Source organism: Patagioenas fasciata, chromosome 23, assembly GCF_037038585.1.
Source record: "Patagioenas fasciata isolate bPatFas1 chromosome 23, bPatFas1.hap1, whole genome shotgun sequence".
NCBI lineage: Eukaryota > Metazoa > Chordata > Aves > Columbiformes > Columbidae > Patagioenas > Patagioenas fasciata.
This window is the reverse complement of record NC_092542.1, coordinates 1774365-1795087: the sequence shown is the minus strand read 5'-3', so window position 1 is coordinate 1795087 and position 20723 is coordinate 1774365. Positions and strand designations below refer to the sequence as shown.

Here is a 20723-nt window from a genome sequence, read left to right as displayed (position 1 = left end):
GATTACAACATAAGTTTATTTAAAAGTATTTATTGTCTTACGTAAGTTTAATATATAACAAAAATAAGATTCTGAAGCCTACTTTTATTTCATAACCTAAACAAAACAACAAACCCAAATCATACACCTTGGACTTCATTGAAGGTATAACCCATATATATACAAAGTAGAATTTGCAGCAATGTGGAACTTGTTTAAATAGTTCTGTTTTTCTGATGCGTTGAACAGCAACATGGCCAAATGGTCTCATATCAGGAGACCTTTTTGTGTCTGAAAGACTTGTCTTTTATTAATATGGTTTCTTAAGAAAACCTTTAAACATAATTTCACAATATGTATTATTTCATAAGCTATTTCCCCATCTAGTTTTTAACCCAATTTAATGTCGGGGAGAGGGAGAAAGTTGCCAGAACTCTCTTTTGGTAACAAGCAGTATCAATGGGAATCGATGAAAAAGACCAGGATTGGCATAGAAAAGGATGCTAAAGTTGTAGCAATGGCTGCTCTCCTTGGAAATCACTTGGGTATCAGAACAGGAGGTGCTGTGCTGCTGAAGGCACTTGTGGGTGGCCGAGGTGAACTTACCTGTGGAAGTTTCAGCCAGGATGGAAAACTGAAGATCCGACAGCCCTTTCTGAGAAACGGGGGTGGGCAGGAGATGGTTGGGTGGGGGACATGCAGACAGTTCACATCTACAGTACATGCAACTACTTCAGATGTCTGAGAGAAAACATCTCATTAAACTCCTATTAGATTGTCACATTTTAACCCCTGAAAAATCCCATGTAAATGAATGAGCCTAATAATCCTAAACAGGTTTCCAAGGAAGAAGTGGATTACAGAGAAGTAGGCTTCATTAAACAGAGATTTCATTTAACTAATGGATAGGCATATGTTTTCCTCATCCATGCCTTTATTTGTAAGGGCAGAGAATGTGCTATTAATTCTCATCATCTGGCTAAAGATGTAGCCAAACCACTTAATGCTTTGACATCTTGTGAACCCTGGAAATGTATTTGTTTACAGAAATTAATAAACATCATCTTGCTGGAGTCCAAAGGAAAATAAAGAGCGACCCATCAAAAAAATCTGTAACAGCACTACAGGTTAACTACACCTTACCCTGCACGACGTCCTTTGGCCTTGCACCATGTCTCTAAGCAAAATACAGTTATTTATGCAAGAGACAAGCAAAACCCACATGCTTTGGCTTGGTCAGTCTGCCAGCACTGGCTTCACACAAACACTTTGTCTCATTGTTTGCTCTCTGAGTAATCCAGCTGTTTCTTAAAAGCTTCTTCTGTGCCCCAGTCTGCAATAAAGCTCAGCCTGGACTTGCGGTGTGTATCGCTCCAGCAGTTCACTGCTCGGGCAAAACACTATTTGCTTTACGCAAAGCGTATCAAACCCAGTGACATCCCATATATCACTTTACAGGCTTTCAGACAGACCCAACACTTTGCTTTTCTGGTTCTCTTCCACTGGGTTTATTGCCTCCTGGTTTCATCTCCAGTTAGAGGCAACAGTGAACCAGTATTAAAATGGAGGCAACTTGCTATAGGCTGGATGAGGAAACACTAAGCACCCGTGGCTAGCAATTTATGCAACATTCTGCTAATTTTAGTCTTGACACAGCCAGGGCAGACAATCCCCAGAGCAGAGATGCTCAGCTCTCAGCTACGGGCAGCACACAACATACGGTTGCTAAAGCATTCTGCTCCCAGGGAGCTTTACATTTAGGGCTGAGTTGCTACAGCTCCCTCCAAGTCATAACTTTGAGGATTACTCATCCTAGACATGCAAAAGCAGAGAACTTGCCTCCTAATTCAGCTCCTGCAGCCTCTCTGAATCAGCATGCAGCCTCACCCCCACTCGGGTTCTATTTCCAGCACTTGAATCATTTCCAGGAAGGTCTGAGCTCGAGCGCTCTGACAGTCACAGCCTGAGAGAACCAGGGAAGGAAGAGCAGCGAACGAAATTCAGCAGACAAATTGCTGTAACTACGTATCTCACGGGGGCAGCTTGGGCACACAGACTGTGTTGGTCATCGATCCTGTGCTAAACCATAAAACAACAACAACAACAACAACAACTCACCAGCCCAGCTGAGAATCGGAGGCATTTTGATCAGGACGCATCTGAACCGATAACTGCAGCTCCAGCTAATCTATTCTGAACGTGCTATTTATAGCAGACCATGGAGGCCGGGATGGATCGCACCACGCAGTAAGGTTGGTATTATAAAGCACTAACGCAGCATTGACCACTCCAAGTCATTTTGGATATCTTAAACCTCATTTAGTGTTGTCGTGAGCTCCTTAGTGGGTCACTCTGCATCACTGGAAAGGTCTCTGCACCAGAGAGAGGATCCAGCCGTTCATACGCACACGGTTGCTTCTGCTGGTGCTCAGGTTGGCCATCACCCTTGCGTTGCTCCGCACAAGCAGCAGGGAACTTCCTCTCCACCTGACCCTGATGAGAGCAAAGGATGTCTTGAAGAAACACTACTGAGCAAAATATTTTACGAAGACGGATTCCTTTGTACCAGCAATCAGTCGAGCAAGTCCCGGGGTCAGTTCAGCACCCCTCTGCTGCACAGGGGGTAAAAACCCCAAAACTCTCCAGCTTGGGAGGGGATAGGGAAAACAAGAGGGTAAAGAACACAATAAGTCAAAAAATGCTTTAAGAGAAGCAGCAGGATAAAAATAATTCCTACAGTCTGAGAGCACTTCCATGCTGTTCACCGCGGAGGCAGCAACGGCCCCACACACGTAGATGTAACACACGTCTGCAAACACTGTGCTCAGCGCATGTGAGGACGATTGTCTCCTCCTGCCTTTGTCCTGGGCAGTGTTTAATCAGGAGCCAGTTCCCAGGAGGAGCTGCCATCCCCTTGTTCCTCGCGTATTCCATTCTCCTCCAGCATCTTTCAGTAGTAGTCCTCCTTCTTGCCATTGCCCTGCACGCCTGCGTGGTCCTTCTGGTCTTGGACAACTTCCAGGTCATCGTTGTCATCCACCTCACCTCCATGATCCTCCTGGGTGCAGAGGGAACAGCCAGGAAGGGGGGGAAATAAAGAAAATCAGCAAGGCCTGGCAAAGGAGATCCTAAACTAGCAGCAAACCATGCTGCTTCTGAGTATAACTGTGTTCTACATATATATATTCTACACAGGGCAAGGATAACTCCTGACACCAACCTTGCTCTGCCCACCCCTGGTTTCCCTACCCGCTCCATTCCCAGCAGGCAGCCCAGACCCTCAGCTCGTCAGTAATCAGGTTGAAACTACAGAAAAAGCCAGCAGCAGTCACTCACAAAGAGCAAGGAGGGGATGAACAAGACTGGAAAAGAATCCTTCATTTCTCTCTATGTGAACCAGAAGGCAGCAGGGTGATGGTCTCTAACACTCAGGGTCTCAAGCTTTGGTGGCCTCCAATCTTTCTCCTAGAGGAACGCCAACTTGTCACTGACTACTGTAGCCCCGAGGCTCCGAGATGCAGCAATAATCCCAGTTTTCAGCCAAACAGAGGAGCAGTTGCTTCCTGGCAACTCTGACCCAACCAATCCACCACCTCCCACCTCTTGTCTCAGGAGTGGGACGTCACATTCTTCTACCACCCATACTTTTGTTTGACCTGCTGCCTGGAACGCGATGACCCCTCTGTAGTTCTCCCCAGACGCAGGCTGGACCCAGGACACTCACATCTGGTTTCCTAAAAGCTGAGTCCTACTTATCTCCCCACTACCAACACACCCAGGCAACAACCGCACCAGAGAGAGAAAGAGGAAGAACCTTGGTGTCGTACAATTTCTTGCTCCTGATCGTCTTGGTAGTCATCTAGTGGCTCTTCCCTGGGCTTGGCAGGTCCTCCAGCATCCTGAAAAACAGAGGAAAAAGTCAGAGACAGTTGACAGCATCCCAGACCACGCCATTCCCTGCCAGAGATCCAGCTCTCATGCATTAGAGCCCAATGTCTGGAAGACTGGGCTACAGATGAGGCATCAGGGGTGGCAGAGACAAAGAGGCAACCCAAACTCCACACTGCTGCTGCATCAAGTCCCAGGACTGCAGGGAACCTACACATTATTTAGGGTAAAGCTTTAGGGAGCACAGCACAGCCCTATCTCAAAGTCAGGTATTTATGTCACTAATTCTTTCCACATTTTCACTAATCTTAAGGAGATGTTGCTCTGCTGGTGCCAGCATCTCTTTCTTCTTTGATTTTATTGGCTTGGATTTATTTTTTTTTTAAACCTCACTATTAATCATGATTTTAGAGCCTGACAGATAAAACACTGCTTTTTAAAACAAGCACCACTCAGGCTGCTTGTCAAAACAAGCTAACATTTCCCTGCCGCAGAGGCTGGCTTCAGACAGCAAGGAGCACTTCGCAAAATAAATGGATTCCATCTGCAAGCAGGAGGCAAAGCTCTCGCGTGTGGTTCCTGCTGCACACCCAGCCCAGGAACAGCGATGGCTGCACTGACCAGACCCCGAGCATCAAATCTCTATTGTTATCTCTGGTTTTGGTGTCTCAAGTGTTTGACAAGACACAGCACAGGAGCCATCTCCTGTTCAAGGTCTCTCCAGCCACGTAGGTGCTGCACATGCCAGGGTTGACTTCAACCAGTGCAGGGCCAGAATGAGTTTTGGTACTGAGCCACCGATCCTCAGATGTTTCTCCTGCCTGCCACATCCTTGCAGTGGGATTATGGATCCATCCAGAAACACGATGTGTTCCTTTGAGTCCTTAAGCTCTCTGCCTCCCCTCATCCTCAGCTGGGTATGTCTCCCCAGCTGGTTGTCCTCAGCTCAGTCACCTTCAGTGGCTTCTCCATGGACTCTTGCACGCTGGGCTCCCTGATCTTCTCCAAATCTCCCGCTTTCTCTTCAAAGTCAGGTCTCTCCAGCTCAGCTTCTTCAAACTCATCCTCCCCTTGGTTATTGGGATCCTGGGCAGGATCTGCAGCATCATCTGGCATCTGGACAAGAAAAGCCTCCTGTGAACACCAGGCAGGGCAGCCCTTTGGGGGACTTACTGTCTTCACAGCAAGTGCTGGCTTGTGGCACTTCAGCCACACCTCTCCAAGCACATCAGAGCTTCTAAAAACAAAACCCCATCTTCGTTATCCCTCTGAATCCCTCCAGAACCAAGGAGTTTGGAGTTGTGTGTTATAGAAACTTCGGGGAAAGCATCGACTTACATGGGACAACTGGATTCTTATCCAGGGCCAGGGCTGCATCCAGATGACAGCGTTACTTACCAGTGGTTCCTGCACCACAGTCTCTTTCTTCTGAGAATGGAAATTCTCCTCTCTCTCAATCACTCCTGCATCTGGAAGGAAAAGGAACAGTTATCAGTGTACTCTCTTAGAAGTCGGTATCACCAGCTAAGATTCCCAGTGCTGGGGAGCAGCTGCATTAACTCGATGCCAAGCAGAGAGTCATCTCGACCTGCCTGCAGCTTGAAGCAGACAACATACATATATTTTCAGAGGAATGCTCCTTCAGTGTGATTTGCACGAGTTCAGGGCAAAGTTGCACTACACCCCACTCCTCCAGCTGCCCAAACTGCTTCCTTGTCCCCAGGGCTGGGGCATAAACACGTGCTGGAGCAGGTCCATCAGTTATGAATGACACCCAGCCAAGGGCAACGAAAGCACAATGACTTTCCAAGAGCTGTAAGGTTTTTCTTTAACACGAGTAGAAAGCTTTTCTTGCTCCCCACCTTGATTAGCAATAAATTAGTTGTGTACAGCATAAATTAGGGAAACCGTACCCATTTCGAGTTCCTCATCATCTGTCCTTTCCTTCTTGCCCCCCTGATGGGCTGTTTGATGCTCTTCCCCTCTCTTCTGGTGGGGTGGCTGGGGGCTGCTGTTCTGCATCTCTTGCTTGGGATCAAAATGAAGGTTCTTTGGGTAACTGGGTGCTTGTTCTTCATCCATCTGCGTGTTCGCTTTGTTCACTATGTCTTTCCAGCTGTGACAAGGGCGACAAACAAAACAGAACCCCCTGCCTCAGCGTATCAAGAGATATTTCATAATGTAATTTCATAACGGCAAGCGGGGGGTGGAAATCTCCGACACATGCAGAAGTTTGTCCTAATTTAACTACCACTGCACAGAACTTTCAGTAAGAAAAATCATAACCCAGCCTTCAGCTCAGATTTCCCCACTACAAAGCCATCAAAATGCAAACTGGCCATCAAGGGCTCATCTGGAATTCGCTGGTCTCAGCCACCCAGAGCAACAGTTGCTGGCACTGGATGCACGGCCTCTTTCGTACCCTGCTGCCATTTGGTGTTGGTTTTGGCACTGACACCTTCTGGAGAAACTTGGTTTATGTCCTTATCACAAACCTCACACCAGGTAAACAACAGCCAACAGCTGCTCAGTGATTTCTTGATGATAGATCCAGGCAAAGAAAAGCACCCCAAACATACCGTGATCTCTGCCCTTGCAGAAATCAGAGGCCAAACAAATGCAATATTTGTATTTGCTGCATCCCCTCTGGGCTCTGCACAGCTGAGGAAAGGCTGTTCTGCCATCACAACCCTCACCTGCGGTTACACCCACCCAAGTCCCTCCCTGTAGAAAGGCAGAACAGTCTGTGTGCCCACATCTATCTGTCAAACCACTATGGGGAGGACATCGCCCTTTAAAGCACAATCTTTGACCTGGAAAGGTTACTGGTGAAGTGAACAAATGGCTGAGAAGAATGGGTAGGACCAGGCTGAATTTAGAATGAAATCCAGAAGACTCCTCCACAGATAAAACAGAAGTTAAATCTTGTTTGCTCCAGCAAACTGAGCAGATATAACCTGGACACACACAGGGGATAAATAAATTAAATGAGGAAGAGCTATTTTCAGAGTCAGTTTTTGGATTATGGCCAGACTTTGATGAATTGCAGCCTCAGAAAGACATTTTCTTCCTTGTGCAAAACAAACTGTGGGTGCTGCTGAGCCAGTGAAGCTTCTCCTGTGCCTGTAGAGCATCCAGTACACCGGGGTGCTGGTCCCTGACTACAGTCCCAGGTACTACAGCAACACCAGTAACATCCTGCAGGAATTCTCCATCGTTACCTGCACGGAATGGGCAGGTTCACCCCATCCTCTGAAGCTCTGCCCTTTCCAAGTGACCCCTCTCCTGTGCACCCCAAGCTCTGGAGAACCCTTTGTGCTGAGGATGCCTGATGTGAGCAACAGTCCCAAGCTGCGGGGAGTTTTACTACCAGTACAGGAGGAGTTTTGTGTCACCAACCTTTGCATTTGCGCCTGTTTGCTCCCCGTAGAGTGGTGGTTCTCTGGCGCCGGGGGATTTTCTGCCGCAGAGGGTTGTTTCGGATCAGATGGTGACAATCCAGGAGCCTGGCTCTCCTCGTTGCTTTTCACCTGGATGCGCATCACCATCTTTAGATCCTGTAGAGAAGACACACATACAGCAGCTCCTCATCTCATCAGATCCCTGCAGACCTCCCTAGCGGGTAGGCAGGCTCATGGGCCAGAAAAATGCTTTACTGAGGAACAACAGCTTCAGAAGTGCTCCAGAACTAATCTATAGTCCTGTCCAGCTGCCCTGCAATAAGAGAGGTTCTTCTCCTTCCACACAGCCAAGAGGAAATAATTTGGATGCTGTGCGACCCCAGCTTGCCTGGGTAGGTGAATCTCCGAGAAAAGACGAACAACAAAACCACCTCTACAAACAATCCAAACCCAACCACCGCACGTTGCCATTACAATAGTTACTATAATTATAGTCTAACCACACTGCAATTATTGCCCTTTTTTTTGGTGTTTGTTTTCCATAAGCTCACTCTCAATCACCCCAGGAAACAAGTGAGCAGAACAAGAACCCTAAACGTGTTCATCACAGCACAGCCACTAAACCACCCTCTTCAGAGCACACAGGAACCTGAAATCAGCAGCCAGGAGAGCTTCCACATCAGGGAAGTGTCACGCACATATCCGTGTCCTTGCAGATATCGGAGTTCCGAGCTCCGAAAGCAAAGGCTACACAAAACAAGCAGCAAGCGTGCAGAACTCACTGGGTTCCCATTTGGTAGGCTGTTCATGGTGCGGGTGAATCGGATGACGTGGCCGTCCCCGCGTCTCGCTGGCCAGGCTGCCATGGCGTCCGGCAGCGAATTGGCGTCCGGCAGCGGGGCCGGGTGGGTGAGGAGCACGCTGGCCTGTGGCCTCGGGCCATCCATACCGTACGGGTTCTGTCCTGGCGGCACGGGGCCGTCCGCCGGCTTCTGCACCCCAGACACTTGTGATGCCAGCGGGTTCCCGAGAGGGCGATTCTCCTGATTGACTGGAAAAGCCTGCAACAACAAAACCAGCAAGCTCTATAGAAGCAAACTCAGTTTCCTCCAGTTCAAAGCCATGTGCTGAAAACCCAGAGAAGCCCTGCAGAATTTCTGCAAACCTGCAGGAATTTCTTTTTACGCTGAGGGTGGTGAGAGCCTGGCCCAGGTTGGCCAAAGAGGTGGTGGATGAACCATCCCTGGAGACATCCCAGGCCAGGCTGGACGGGGCTCTGAGCAACCTGAGCTGGTGAAGATGTCCCTGCTCATGGCAGGGGTGGCACTGGATGGGCTCTGAAGGTCCCTTCAACCCAACCTATTGCGTGATTCTAACCCTCCTACCCAGGAACACCGCACCTTCTGCCTCACGAGCTGCAGCTGGTTGTTGGCTGGGACCACGGGCTGCTCCTTTGGCCCTTGGAATGGCTGCTGCCCCTTCCCAGCTCCTCCTCCTCCTCCCTTGAAACTTGGCATCTTCTGGAGAGCCTCCTTGAGCTGCCTGAACTCTTCCATCTGGGCCTGAGGGGATGAGACGGGTTCAGAGAAACCTCACACAACAACAGGGTTGAGCAACTCCTTGCTGACAACAGCCGCTCTTTTACGGCCAGTTGTGCAGCACAAATTAATATGTCACAAAAGCATATTTTATATACATATGAAAGGCTGGACATAATCCACAAGCCCAAGCGAGTCTTCAGCTTTCCCTCTTGATTTCACAAATATTCTGTAATCCCCCTTTGCCAGTCTCGTGTCTGACTTTATTTCATACTTTTACCCTGGAACCGCTGATCCATGACGCCAGTTCTTCGCCAATGCTATTTAGCACATGAGCTATTGATGTAACTCCTGCCTTTGCGCAAGAATTGTATCCTGGGTCTTGTTAGTTGTGCCCCCATCTCCTCCTGTGTCTCACACACACGGACCTTAGGTCAACTCATCTTCCTGCCGAGGGATTTCTCCCTGGATGTGCTCATCTCAGCGGGGCTGACAAGAACTGGCATAATCCTACTTGACAATTCCATTTTATTTGCAACACAAATGAAAATTGATTCTCCTGAACTGTTAAGTAAATGCGACAGTTTATTCTCTACTGCAGCTTATTTCTTCCATCTCCAACTCTGACAAGTAGGGCTTGAAAAAGCTGCTCAGGAAAAACTTCCCACTCCTAGTCCAGTTATTTATAGGAAGTGAGGAGGGAGAGCTTTTCATACGCCTGCCAGGGTACCTGGAAATGGACCAAATTAGGGACAGGGCAGAATAGGAAAACTTCCAAGCAGCAAGGGAAGCTTAGCAGGAAATTCATTCCTGAGCAGGGTCTGTTGATTTCAGTTCTTTCCCCTGAAACTTGACCTTAACAGAAAAAAGAATACAAAGCAACAAAACCACTGAGCAGAGCTAACACAAAAGGAACGAGGAAAGGCAAAGGAAGCCAAGAACAGTTCACGGGATGTAGCCCTAGCAAAACGTGTCCCTATCAAAAGCCCATTAAGGGGGTCAGCCCAGAGGAGAAGCAGCTTTAGACCAGCCTTAAAGCTTAGGCCAGCCTTATAGCCCAGCCTGCCCCGTGCTGTGCAGCCCGTCACAGAGAGCTGTGCGTACATCCCTCGATGCCGCCGTGCCACATTCTGCCTGCAGAGCAAGCGATGTGACAGCAGCTGCAGGCTGGGCTTGTGAGGCATGTTAGAACCCCCTTGGGAAACAAACACGTTGTCTAGAACACAAATCACTCCTCTAAACTTTCACCGCCAGAAGGACGCAAGAGCATCGACGGGACACTCGGTGCAGACTGAAGAACACGGCGCTGATAGAGCAGCTGGGAGTCTTGGCGGGTGTCTGCTCTGACACCTGCAATTCCCTTCACCTGCGTGTATTTTCTGAAGTCACTGCCACATCTGTTAAAGGCAGAACAGCAGCCCCCTGTGGCCACCAACCCCCCCTTGGTGACTACCTGGGCATTAAGGAGCTGCGAGTGAACTTCTTGGTGGGCCTTGCGCAGGAGCTTGCTCTCTTCTCTGAGTTTATAGACTGTATCTGCAAGAGAAGAAGAAATTTACTTCACAGGGCTATTTTTGCAAGTGTAGAACCTCTCTTCCTGACCAGAATAAGATGCTCATCTTCATTCCCCTCACCCATTGCAGCTGAATAGCAGGGAGAGCGGTGGTCACTGTCCCTACCTGCGGTAACCAGAAGGCTGAGAAATAACCACTATACAAGAGAGGTCCGTCAGGCCTCCTGAACCCACCGCAGATCTAATACAGAGGTTCCCTCCTACTACCTTCTCTTGAAAGGGGGGTACAAACAACCAAACAAAACAAGTCCCACAACCCACACAGAGAGACCAAGCACAGGACAGCTCGGTCCTCGGGCACATTTATGCCCATGCTGTTAAGCAGCAAGTTCGTGCCTTGCAGCCCCCAGGCTGGGCTCCTTTCAAGCTCTTTGCTCACTCCTAAGTGCTTCAGTGACAAGACACACAATGCACTTACATTTCACCGCCTGGAACGTAATTGTGTATCATCCAAGAAAAAAAAGACTGTCAAAAAATGTCAGCCTTGTTTCGGATCCTGAAGCTCTCTTAAAATATCACTAGAACAGCACGCACTGGGATTTCCCTGCAAATACAGTTGTACCTGCCAGGACAAGGATGGGAATTTTCCCGTAACAGGAGAATCACTTTGCCATAGGTTGAACTGCATGCAAGATTTCAGCTGAAGATTACAGGTATTTCTGATTACAGTGGTCTATCTTTTCTTATAACACTCATCCCTGCAAAAGGACACTTTGCCATTGAGGTTGGGTCCTGTGGGCACTGGAGCAGTGAAGAAGGGAAATGCTTTTAGGTGGCTGGTCCGAACTAAATGACAGTGAGCAAACTGCTACTGCCACCTCTGGCCTCTTGTCCCAGCTCTCGATCACACTCACCCTGCAGGTTTGTGACTTCGCTGTCCTTCTCCTGCTGCAGCTGAGCGTATTTCTGGCTATGGCTCTCCAGTGTCTTACGATGTTCCAGTTTCAAGCTGTTGTGCTGCAGCTGCAGGTCAAGCAGCTGCTTCTTGACATCTTCATGCTGGTTCTGGATATGAAAAGCAGCAACAAAGAGTCAGTACAAGGAGAAGAAGAGTAATTTAGCTGCTGCCAAGTGCTACTCAAGTGCTTCTGTTTAATAAGTTGCTTGGAGAGGCAGAAGAAATGTTTGTTCCTCCAGTTAGGTAGCTAGAAATCCCAGATAGAATTAAATACCCTTTGTGTTCAGTGGTTCAGGAGGTATTGCCAGGTATTGCCAGTCACTAAGGACACAATGACACCTCAACCATCAGGTTCTCTCTGCTCGGTTTGCTCTCCACCCCAAGCCACTGGGACAGGGGGGACAACTCTTGCAAGGACACCATGTCCTCACACATCCAGACTGGAGAGAGCCCACGTTCCCCACATTAACACAGGGCTCACAGGCATCAAATGCCAAAAGAACAAGACTCTCAAGAGACCACAGACTATTTAAAGCAGGCCAAGAATTCATCAGATAGAAGTGGGTTGAAGAGCTGTTCTCTTCTCCCCTCCCCTCTCGCCGAGCCCAAGAACAAAACATGCCGAGCCATCCTTTTGCTCAGACCCATTGAACCAGAATTCACCTCCTTTTTTGTTCCCATGGTAACCCAGAGAGTCCTTTCCACCCTCAGTTTGTCAACACCAATTAAGTAAGCAGATTGACTGGCTCACAGGTGAACCCTGGCCCTTCCACACAATAGCTCCTCAGGACTCCGGCAGCAATTTCCATCAGCCTTCCCGTACATAAAATTATCTTCTTTTTTAAAAACAAACTTCTAAATGCTCCCAACAATTGCATTTATCCCCAGTAAAACACAGCATCTGTGGCCCGGACATTCTCCTCCGATGCAATTATCCTCCACTAAAGGCAAAGAAATAACTGTGCTCCAAAAACACCTACAATGCAGAGGAAAAAGCTATCGGTATGGAGGGGTCCCAGAGCCAGGACAAAGAGGAGAGACAAGGATGTCAGGTTAATCACATCACAAGATCAGGAGGGAACATAAAGAGAATAAAAGACTCCTGCCTTGGCTTTCAGAGACATTAGGTACTTACAGTTGTCACCAAGCCACAGGCAGGAAGCACCGCAAAGCAACTGCATCCCTAAAATCATTTTGATAAATAACACCTCAGAAGCCACCAACATTAGCAAGTGAGAACTGATTTTAACAAGGATATCTTAAGCAATTCAAGGAATTTTAAGTCCTCATCAGCTCAGGTCAAGCCCCAGCCAGCCTGGTGCGTCAGCTGCAGATGTTGATCAGACACAGGTGACTTCAGGACAGATCAGAATGACAACAGTGGCCAGAAACACCAAAACCAGATATGCTGAAATGGCTTAATGGAAGACTTTGGTCATGTTTGGGACCTGCAGTTTAACAGAGCACGTTGCTTCTGTTCAGCTTTACATCTGCTTCCTCGCTAATGATATTGCCAGCAAAAACCTTCCTCCCGAGGCAGCCGGTGCCGCTGGGAAGTGGCTTGTGCCTGTGCTCCAGTACACAAGTGTCACTCACAGCCTCATAACTAATGAGAACTTGGGCTGAATTCTGCTTTTCCAGGGTGGGGGGGACTGAAATTTAACAAACTGCAGTCCCAAGGGTTGGTCTGTCTTTCAGCAGCTATAAATGTAGTTAAAAAAATAGATTATTTCCCCCTTCCAGTAAAAGGAAGCAAGAGAAAGGGAGCCAGGATGAAATGCTCTCGCCGTCCCCTTGAGACAGGCAAACCAGAGCGTTCTGCTCAGGCTGCAGTTGCTATGAAAGGGAACGTTACTATTGCCAAGCGTTCCCAGAATCCGCAGCGCTGGATAATACCCAAGAGACAGAACTGTATTTCCCTTCTCCCGACGTCTGAATCCAACAGCCAGGCAGCTGGAGGTGCAGCCCTGCTCAGGAAACAGCCCAGCGGTGCTCAGGGCTGCTGGAACCTGGCCCTTTCTCTACAACCCAGAACTGAGTCACCATTTCACTGCCAATGCTCTGTCTAAAAACACTCCAAAACCACCATGGCCAGCCACAGTTGCATCGCTCTAACAAAAGCGAACTTGAACATCAAGATATGTTTTAGGTAGACCATCTGATAAGCTATAAAATGCTTACATGGACTGGGATATATTGTGTAGTTTGCCCTTTGGGCTAATAATGAATAGACCTGTTTTCACACCCACAAAAGAACACGCTGAACAACAGAACTCCTGTGTGATAAACCACACAAAGACTGCCATTGAAAGGAGGGATAGGTGAAGGCTGTAATCTGATACAAAGCCCAGCCAAATAAATAGGAAACTCCCATGAACCTGAATAGTCAGGAAGGACCATGGATCAACACCCTGTGTGCTGGCAGGAAACCCTTGGCCTCTCCTGGGCATCCCGGGTAAGAGAAAACACAGACTCTTCTTCCAGGAAACATTCTTTAAAGCGCAGCAGACGGGGAATACGTGAGACCAGACTCCCCCCTTACCTTCAGTATCTTGTGCTGGGAGCTGAGGGCCCCGTATCTGTTCATTGAATCTTGCTGGAAAGGAAAAGATGCAACAGTGCCATTAGATCCCAGAAAAGCTAAAGCAGGGAGTGACACACACCTGCACCTGCCCGGCCCCCGCACCACCAGCACGTTTCCACCATCCCTTCTCACACACATACACACCAGGGGAGGTTTAAATTGGATATTGGGAACAATTCCTTCCCCAAAGGGCTGTGGGGCATTGGAAGAGGCTGCCCAGGGCGGTGGTGGAGTCACCATCCCTGGAGGGGTTGGACAGATGGAGATGAGCTTTTCTGTGACAAGATGACACCCACCCACAGGTGAGCAGGCTAAAAGCAACCCCTCTTCTCCAGCATCTCATCAGCAGATGCTCTGAGATAGGAATAAAACCAGCCTTATAACTTCAAGTGAATGGGGCAGGCTGTCACCCAGGGATGCGTCCCATCCTAACCCCCACTGGAGAGTCCTTTGCTCTGCCAAATGAGAAGCCCACAGGCCAGTGGAAATTATTTGACAGTCCCTGGAGACAGAAAACAATGGATGTGCTTTCCCTACCACCACAGCCTCGCTTCTCCGTATTCCCCGCAGTGTGCCTTGCATTCAATTTCCCCAGAAATCTTCTGTAGCATGAAACAGCAATTCCCTTTGCAGGCTGCTGGACAGGACTCCCTGCCACACCAAGAGCTGATGACCAAGTCGTCTACTCTGCTCCCACACATAGGAGAAGCAGCAGAATCGCTCCAGCACAACATTTTCCCCAAGATCAAGTAAATCCTCAGGCACCAACACCCTTGCAAGGTGGAGTCAGCCAAAGTTCATCTCGTACCATACACACTCAGCCTTTCACGCCTTCCAGACGGCAGCACCGGCCCCATGACTGCGGTAGAACTAGAAAAATCTTCACCAATATTACGCACACACGCTGAGGAATAAACCACACCTACCTTCTCCTTGTTGAGAGCTTCCTGAGCTTCTAACTTGTACACTAAAAAATCTAGAAATGGGAAAAGAGAAGACAATTTAACGAGCTGGAATTTAAACAAGGATCTGGTTTATATTTGGGGGAGGGAAGGAGGAAATCGGCCCCTCGCTGAGCAAAAGGCTGCAACGCAACAAGCTGGAATGCAGATGCTGCAGGAGACTCCACTCGATGCCCTCAGAAAGATGGGAATATTTTCCATCACAGCTCTCCAGCCACCTGGACTGGCCCAAACGTCCTTCCTTTCCCATCCTACAGGCAAGTGCATTGGTGACTTCCAGAAAACGCTTTGGGTACATCATCCCCATGTCCCCCCGGATGGCTGAAGGTTGGCCGGTCACCCCGTGCCACGGACTCACCTTCCTTCGTCTTCTTGTGTTCCCCTCTCTCCTTCTGCAAGGACCGTTCCAGCCGGGATCTGTGCTCATACACCACTAGGGAAGCAGAAAGAGGGAGAACATGAGGTAAACCCTGAAATTTTCTGTCCTAGGTCAGGAATTCCTATTGTCACCAGCCACACCATCCCCTTCCTTCTCTTTGTTACCTTCCCTAGTCAACAGGCAGACATCCCGTGGTGAAGATGCTTACCCTGGGCTGGGCCACTACCTGCCATATTCTCCAAATCATTACAGCAGGAATATTTGTTTTCAACCTGAAGGGTTTTCCCCTTGCTGAGCACACTGGTAGGCAGCCAGCCCATCACTGCAGCCATCCAAGCGCCTGCTTCACAACAGCTTCATTTTTAAAAACACTTCTCCCAACAGACTACTCAGATGTCACCCCGAGGGCTTCCCCAGCCCAGCTACACGCTCAAGATGCTGGGGATGCTGCTTTGCTACACGCTGAAAACCTCGTTCAATGAAATCGTCATCTTCAAAACATCAGCCACTTCCCAAAAGGTTTGTGAGCTCTGGGCAACCACGTTTCTGCAACAAGCATCTCATTTTCTTGCAGTTTTCCCTAGCAGAGCACCAGAGGACAAGTCTTTGATGAGATGGGAACCTCACACCAGCAGTGAACGGTCACAGGTGCTGGGACTATTAGGGATACCCAGGAATTCCCAGGCTTTTCCATTCCACACACACAACCACAAATGCAAGCACCATGCAGAAAAGGCTCCAAGAACAGCTCCGTATCATTGGCTGTTTAGTCAGAATTTAGGATACAAATCTAGCTGTCCTGGCACTTTTTTAATAAGTTCAGCTGACGTAAACTCCAGTGATCAGGAAAACAAAAAGCTGCGATCTCTCCTGTCATTCCTCCAGCTCACCAGGAAAGGTGAGCTCAGCTTCACACAAAGCAGCAATTGAAGCGCTGCATGAAGTGGTCTCTCTGCTCATCTTTGTGGTGGAACACAGCAACAACTTAGCAGACCAAAATAGCACCGCGGAGCTTCAGAGGACAGGAAGCCAGGAAGTCTTTAACAATTTGCAATTACCAGAGAGAATGGAGGGTGGTCAGTGTCTAAACCCAGGCTGGAATTCAGCCAGAACTCCACACTAAAGCACCATCACCTGCTGCCAAATGAGCTAAAAATGCAGAACTTGAGCTGCTAAACAATGAAATCCCTTGCCTTGGGGAGAGACGAGCAGCTCAGGCCTTCCTTCCACAGACTCCTTTCCAAAAACCACGGAAAGCAGGGTGATTGTGTGAAGGGGTTGACTCCTATACCCCAGAGCACTAAGACAAACATCTGCCAGGGAGAGTTTCAGAGCACCATAAAGGGAGAGCGACCCTGTCCCGCCATCAGCCCTGGGTTTTTCTCCTCTTCTGTCGATGTGGTTTCGTTTCACCCCGGGCTGCAGAGCCGGGAGTGTGCGCTGGCTCCTGCGCTCACACAGCAGAGGCGGCTCGTTTGCTCTCGGGCTCTGCTCGAGCTCCCTCCTCCGCTCGCTTTCCTCTTCCCTTTCACCCAACTCTTGGCCCAGCCCTTTGCTTCCAAGCTTTATTTACAGAGGCCACCAGAAGCATTAACCATATATTGTACTCAAGTATAAGAAGGGTAGGAAATGCTTGATCGCTGGGACACCTGAAGCCCTGGTTAAACAGTACTGAGTTGCATCTCAGAATAACACAGCCTGCTTTTGGGGAGCTGGGAGGGCAGAAAACAGAAGATATGGCAATTAAAGTCATGCAACAAGTGAGCACAGGGGCAGGGATGGAGTGTGGACTCCCCACTCTGCTGTGTTCAGCACCAAAGCACCGCAGGGAGCACCGCTTCAGGACAACAGCCATACAATGCAAGACACCACAGCACGGCGAGACTTCCATGAACATCGCTCCTATCTGCCACCCGCAAGGCTTCTCACCAGCCAAACCCAAAAAGCAGCTTTGCCTCTGCTAAAATTGTTGGACAAGTAAGTGCCTTCTCAAAATAAAATGCGTATCCACGGCAACAACTGAATTTAGGAACAGGAGGACTGAGAGGGTTAGAAACCCCAGCAACAGGCTACAGCGCTGCCACTCAAACCGATTTGGGTGGAAAAATGTATGATGAGCCTGTCTCAGTGGTTTGCTTGAACCTGCTGTTCCCAAAACTGGGATTCCCTGAGGAACCATCATCTTCTCTGAAGAACCGGCCCCTCTCTCTCCAAGAGAAGCAGGAGATGCTGACACACCAGAAGGGAACGTGGGCCAACTTCTGCCCTGCTGATCCGCGCATCTCAGGAACGCGGATGCAGGTGGAAATCGCTGTGGCTGGGGCTGTGCAACACATCAGGAGCTGGGGCTGTTCGACTGCCTCGTGATACAGTAGAAAACGGGAACAAAACGCAAGGTAATAGCAGTGAACCTGTACGCACACCAGATCAATTCACAAGATGGACTGGGTTTTTTTAAAGCGTGCTTCCTTGAGGGACAAACCACACACACCACGCTCCGCTTTCTCAGTGTACAGGTAGAAATACACAGCCCTGGGCACAAGAAGCATGTGCACAATGTTACATTTGCATCACAACAGTGCTCACAGAGCCACAAAAAGAGATTTAAACCTAAAAAGCACATAGGTTGGAGTCACAGATCTGCAGAACTCCCCAGCAATACAGCCCATAGAAACAATGTCACTGGACACACCAGAAGTCATGATGAAGCCCATATTTGATTCTACCTTGAGGAAGAGCTCTCGATTTAAACACTGTAATCTAAACCCACTTGTTCAAAGAAAAAGCATTAAACAAGCCTCTTGACCCCGAGTCACTAGAGCCACAGGCAAACAATATTTTGCCCATATAAAATTAATTCTGTGGGCACTCCAGAACCAACCCGTCCTCCACCATCACACACACAACTGCTACCAGAGCAGGTTCCCACCAAACCTCTCCGCAGGGACCCCCACAGCGTGACACTGATGGAAGGAAGACAAATGAGAAGGAAGGGGGAATATTCAGATGACGCTCGACTCCAGTGTTCCAGCAGCTCTTGCCAGAGGATCTGCGCACTGGTCAACAGGCTCAGAAAAGCCAAATCTTCCTTCACCTCCCTTTTTACAGAACACTGTGCTGCAGCACTTTCCAGCCCCAAACAAGCTGGAAAGACTTTTCCAGTCGCAGATCAGCCTCTTGAGCAGAGGACAGGTTTGTTTTCTTGCAAAGGCAATGAGCGGTAGACAACACGATGACAAACTTTGCTAAAGGAACCCTTGCCTCCCCGTGCACTCTCCAGACAGAGTCATCTCAGAGCCTGCCCAACCAGCCTCGCCAAGTCTTGTTTGCATTTTAACTGCTTTGCATTTAGAACGACATAGGATTAGTCTTTACGGCCAAAAGGAACTACAGGGAGAAAAAATGGAATAGATGTGACGCAGCTGAACTCGCCAATCCAGCACACGCTGTTCCCCTCCGCTGCGAGCAGCGATTCGGATTCAAAGCTATTCTAATTCTAGACAGCAAGGGGGGGAGGAAAGAAGCAACAACATCTTCTTAGAGCTCTTTAAAGCCAAAAGCCAAACCTCGCTCCACAAATGCACCCCAGCAGGTGATGCTGGGAGAGAGGGAAGTTCAGCCGAGGCGACCGCAGCCCCAGAGCGGGTCACTCACCTTGGAGCTGGGCTGACAGCGCTTCCTGCTGCTGTTTGTATTTCTGGGCCAGGGCCTCGGCGTTCCGCACCTTCTGCTGCAAGTGGTTGTACATGAAAACTCCCGAGCCCAGACACGCCACAGTCACCAGGCAAAACCCGGTCTGCAGGAGCCCCTTCTGCCGCCTCGAACACATCCCGGTACCCATGATGCGGCCGAAGCGAAACGATGTAGCGCTGCCTCCCAGGCGCCGCTAAAGCATCCGATTATTCTCCCCCCAACAGCCCCTTTTCCTCCACAAATCCGCAGATCCCTCTGCAAGATGCGATCGCAAGTCTCGCCTTCGCTCCTTTTTCTCCAAGCCCTCAGAGAAGCGGAAGAGGCTCCGGCAGCGTTTTACTCCTCGTTGGCCATCGCGGAGAAGCGCAGCGCGGCGCCGGGGGCCGGGGGCAGCAGCCGAGGTGCCGGCAGAGCCATCGCGCAGCTGGGGAACCGGGCCAGGGGACCAGGGGAGCCGGCGGAGAGGAGAGAGCAGGAGGAGGAAGAAAACTTTTGCTTCCCATGTGCTGCAGTGCAGGGGGGGCTGGCGGGGGGCACCGCCGCCTTCGGCTCTTCCCACCTCCCCCTTTGGAGCACCGACCGGAAAAAAACAAATAACAACAACCCGGCGGGACGAGAAGCCCCTCGTGCCCCCTCCCCGCGGCTCCCCGAGAGGAAGCGGCGGCACCGGGGCCGGGAAACGGGCCAGGAAAGCGGCGGCATCCGGGCTGCGGCGGCGGCGAGTCCGGCCCCCGCGGCGGGAGGGGCCGGGAGGGGCGGCGGGCAGGACCGGGGAGCTCCAGAGCCCCCCCGGCCCGGAGAGCGGGGGCTCCCCCGAGGGGTCCCCTGCGTGCTCGGTCCTGGAGCAGCCGGTAACCCCGCATCGTCCCTCACCCCGCTCCATCCTGACCTTGGCAGGCGCCGAAACCAAGAACCATCACCATCCCCTCACCCCAAAAACCTCCCCCGCGTGTTTGTTTTCCCCTCCCTTTTCTAAAACTCCTGCTGCTGGCAGCTGTTGCTAACAGGAGACAGGTGAGGGACACCGATATTAATTCACAAGGACATCTTCAAATGATTTATTTAAAAGCTTGGAGTTTTTAAGGGCTGTGATCTCTTCCTGGGAAAATGTGAGCTGATAAACACATGAGGACAGCACCAAGAGAAGGGTGTAAGATGAGTTCTTCAGCCTTTGCAGGGTGTTGTAGGCAGTTTTGCCTCTGCTAAGCAGCTGCCCTTGATGTGGGCTGCTGTCTTCTGGAAGAGCCCGACTTGTTTCATCCAGGTATGTGATGCGCAGCTGGGTTCTCAGCAGAAAACAGGAACAGGAGAGACCAGTCCGACATCCCAGGCCAGGCTGGATGGGGCCCTGAGCAACCTGAGCTGGTGAAGATGTCCCTGCTCGTGGCAGGGGTGGCACGGGGTGACCTTTAAAGGTCCCTTCCAACCCAAACAATTCTATGATTCTTCACTTCATGGGGCAGACAAAGCTTTCTGGAGCCTTGCCCACCTTCTGAGCTTAGATCTACTCCTTAAGACCCCGAGGTTTATAATCAATCTTGCCTGTACCAACAGCCTGACAGCCAGGTTGGCTCATCTCTTATCTGAGCTCACAAAGATGGTTCCTCTGGAATTCTGCCAAGTTCCGTATTTCAGGCATCTGGGGAATAACCAAAAATCACAACATTTAATTCTTCAGCAGCAATTCCCCTCCAAGAATCACGTACGGTTTTATAAACGTTAATCAAATGAGCTTTACAGTACTGCCGGGAAATAGTTGAATGGCATTCCTGTCTCCCTAATTTGCAGATGGGAAAACTGAGGCACAGCATTCCTGTAAGGTTATGAA

At 49.7% G+C, this 20723-nt stretch overlaps 1 protein-coding gene across 4 annotated transcripts; it reads right to left on the bottom strand.

Annotated features, from left to right (window-relative positions):
- Nucleotides 1-14: 14 nt before the first annotated feature.
- Nucleotides 15-19043, bottom strand: LOC136111103 (uncharacterized). Of its 4 annotated transcripts, none has more exons than XM_065855000.2 (14): nucleotides 18857-19043; nucleotides 15182-15256; nucleotides 14788-14837; nucleotides 13820-13873; nucleotides 11234-11384; nucleotides 10260-10342; nucleotides 8669-8830; nucleotides 8051-8329; nucleotides 7267-7424; nucleotides 5781-5983; nucleotides 5266-5336; nucleotides 4822-4983; nucleotides 3794-3878; nucleotides 15-3037 (listed from the first exon to the last, which is right to left on the bottom strand). In XM_065855000.2, exons 1-14 carry the CDS (start codon nucleotides 19041-19043, stop codon nucleotides 3021-3023), a joined length of 1737 nt encoding a protein of 578 aa, XP_065711072.1. In that variant the 3' UTR covers nucleotides 15-3020. The 4 variants fall into 4 exon arrangements, with proteins under 4 accessions (XP_065711072.1, XP_065711071.1, XP_071654426.1 ...); XM_065854999.2 differs by having other exon boundaries at nucleotides 3807-3878; XM_071798325.1 differs by lacking the exon at nucleotides 15-3037 and adding an exon at nucleotides 3344-3444 and having other exon boundaries at nucleotides 3807-3878.
- Nucleotides 19044-20723: the final 1680 nt, after the last annotated feature.

Excerpts from the sequence above, each read along its gene's own strand:
- LOC136111103 (XM_065854999.2), bottom strand. The coding sequence starts at position 19,043 with ATGGGTACCGGGATGTGTTCGAGGCGGCAGAAGGGGCTCCTGCAGACC. Across the intron at positions 10,343-11,233 it reads CGAAGTCACAAACCTGCAGG|ATACAGTCTATAAACTCAGA; the intron begins GTGAGTGTGATC and ends CTTCTCTTGCAG. Across the intron at positions 8,831-10,259 it reads CGCAGCTCCTTAATGCCCAG|GCCCAGATGGAAGAGTTCAG; the intron begins GTAGTCACCAAG and ends TCATCCCCTCAG.